Below are 2,141 nucleotides of genomic sequence, written 5' to 3' on the forward strand. Positions count from 1 at the left end.
GAGATCCGACCCCGCGCTCCTTCTTGCCGGGAGCTTCACCGGTAGGGACGAGCGGAACGGCGGGGCGCGCAGCGATGCGCCGGGCGGCCCCGTCCGAGCCGCCGTTCCGAAGCGGCCCTTGCGGGGACGTTCTGGGGGCGAGCGGCCGCACGAAGCGGGAGAAACGGGGGAGCGGTGGCCGTGCGCTCCGCTGGGTGCGTGCTGAGCGCTGTGCCCCCAGCACGGGGCGGTGTGTACGGATGTGCTTCTGGAAGAGCTCCAATCGGTGAACTGATTGGATTAATCAAAGACCCAAAAAGCGTTAATTAAAGACTAAAAATAGCGTCCTCGGGGAGCACGTCCTTAGCTCACACACACTAGTATGCAACTTGCTCACTTAAAGATTAAAAAACATAAGTCATCTTATCTGTTTTCCCCAAAAATATCCTAATAAATGAGCATCTGAAACCAACCCTACCGATGCTGCTGTGGTACCTTGCCTTAAGATCGCAAGGGAGTGGAAAACAGCATCAGCAGGTGTCACTGCAGGCTCCAGAAGCAGCACACATCTGCAGGGGCATTGCTGCTGAAAACTTCTTCTATGTTAGACGTACATAAGGTCTTGTTCTTATATTCAGTGAGAACGAGCGGGGGTTTGCAGTAATTGAGTCCCATGTTCGGTGTGCAGGACGTGCCTGCACTGGGCCTGCAAGCGGAACCACGCGGCTGTGGTGGCCCAGCTGCTGCTCTGCGGAGCAGATAAGGAGATCCTCAGCAGGAAGGGGGAGCGGCCGGCCCAGCTGACGTCCCACAAGGAGATCCGCAGGATGCTGGGAGGTACCTGAGCTGCTGTGTGCGGGGAGGCGGGTGGAGGCACTTGTTTCCAGCCTTCTGTGTGTGCTGTGATGCGGCGTTACGCGCTTGCAGTACGGGACTTGGCATCTGTGCTGCTTGCTTGGTGAGAAATCAAAGTCTGTGCTGTCTGCTTAGTGAGAAATTAGAGTTCAGAAGAGATTACCGACAATTTCCACACCCAGCTCACCAAGTTGTTGGGTTTTTCCTCAAAAACTGGAAAAGCTGTGTGTTGAAAAATGCCGTGATTCAACCAGTCACACACACAGACACAGATCCCGACTTTCCAAAGGTGAACAGGGGAAGATATCTCCAAATCATATGAAACGTTATGTGCATGAACAACAACTAATTTTCCTGCTGTCCTCTGAAGTTCAGACACTGTCTTGAATAATTTTCAAATCAGCACCCAGAGAAGTAGCTCATTAAGCGCATTGCTGGCACGTTTCTGTTGTGTTTCATAATGGCTGGAGTGGGGCAGGCCTTGCTGCAACAGGTGATGAAGTAATTTGAACTGTGGTTGATTAATAGCCCCTCTCCTTCCCTTTGTATTTCTTTTTGTTTTCACAATTGTCTCCTAGCTGCTGAGCTGGTCATGTTTCAGTTCAGCACTGTGTGTGCTTTTCCCTTTAACACCTGCCTCAACATCAAGCACCCTTTTTGTTTGATTGCCTTTTGCATTATGAAGATGATGGCATTGTGCCGCCAGAGACCATGCCACGATGTGCCAATTACAGATTAGAAAAGGAATATAAAAATCAAGTGAAAAAGAAAGAAGGATGGCAGTATTCAGAAGGGAACGGTGCTCCCAGCACTGTTTGGATCAGATTCTGCTTTTGCATTCACTGTATTTCAACACCTAACAACAATTCCTTTACTGTAGAGAGGCGGTGCAGAGCTCCTTAATTCATCTCCCGTCCCCTGGTGCTTTTACCCCTCCCTTTCCCCCCACAAGCACCACGCACACAAAAAATGCACATCAAATCCCACAGTGCAATAGTGGCACTTCTGCTTTTTTCCGACCAGCCTCGGATAACGTTCTGTTGTTTGTTTTACAGTGGAAGAAGACGAACTCCCAGACGTAACAACCGATTCGGAGCTGCCCATCATCCCTAACTACCTGGCTAACCCACCTTTCCCGTACGTTTATAACTCCATGAGCGGCAGCCTCCCGGAGCCCCCTGTCAACGGCAGCACGTCCCACGGGGAACGGCAGAGCTCTGCCTCCTCCCTGCCGCCCGCTGCACAGCTGTGTGTGCGGCCGTCGGCGCGCTGTGAGGACGCGGCTCCCGCCGTGTGCGCCGGGTTGC

General features: G+C 52.3%; 1 protein-coding gene across 1 annotated transcript in view; it reads left to right on the plus strand.

Moving 5' to 3' along the window:
* The first annotated feature begins 74 nt into the window (after positions 1-74).
* The window catches only part of ANKRD40 (ankyrin repeat domain 40), a 5,417-nt gene continuing 3,350 nt past the window's right edge, over positions 75-2,141 (plus strand). Inside the window, exons 1-3 of the mRNA XM_010721688.2 lie at positions 75-180; positions 649-816; positions 1,890-2,140. Coding sequence (XP_010719990.1) covers positions 75-180; positions 649-816; positions 1,890-2,140 — 525 coding nt within the window. The remainder of the gene's footprint in view (positions 181-648; positions 817-1,889; position 2,141) is intronic.

The sequence above is a fragment of the Meleagris gallopavo genome, chromosome 20 (assembly GCF_000146605.3).
Source record: "Meleagris gallopavo isolate NT-WF06-2002-E0010 breed Aviagen turkey brand Nicholas breeding stock chromosome 20, Turkey_5.1, whole genome shotgun sequence".
Lineage (NCBI taxonomy): Eukaryota > Metazoa > Chordata > Aves > Galliformes > Phasianidae > Meleagris > Meleagris gallopavo.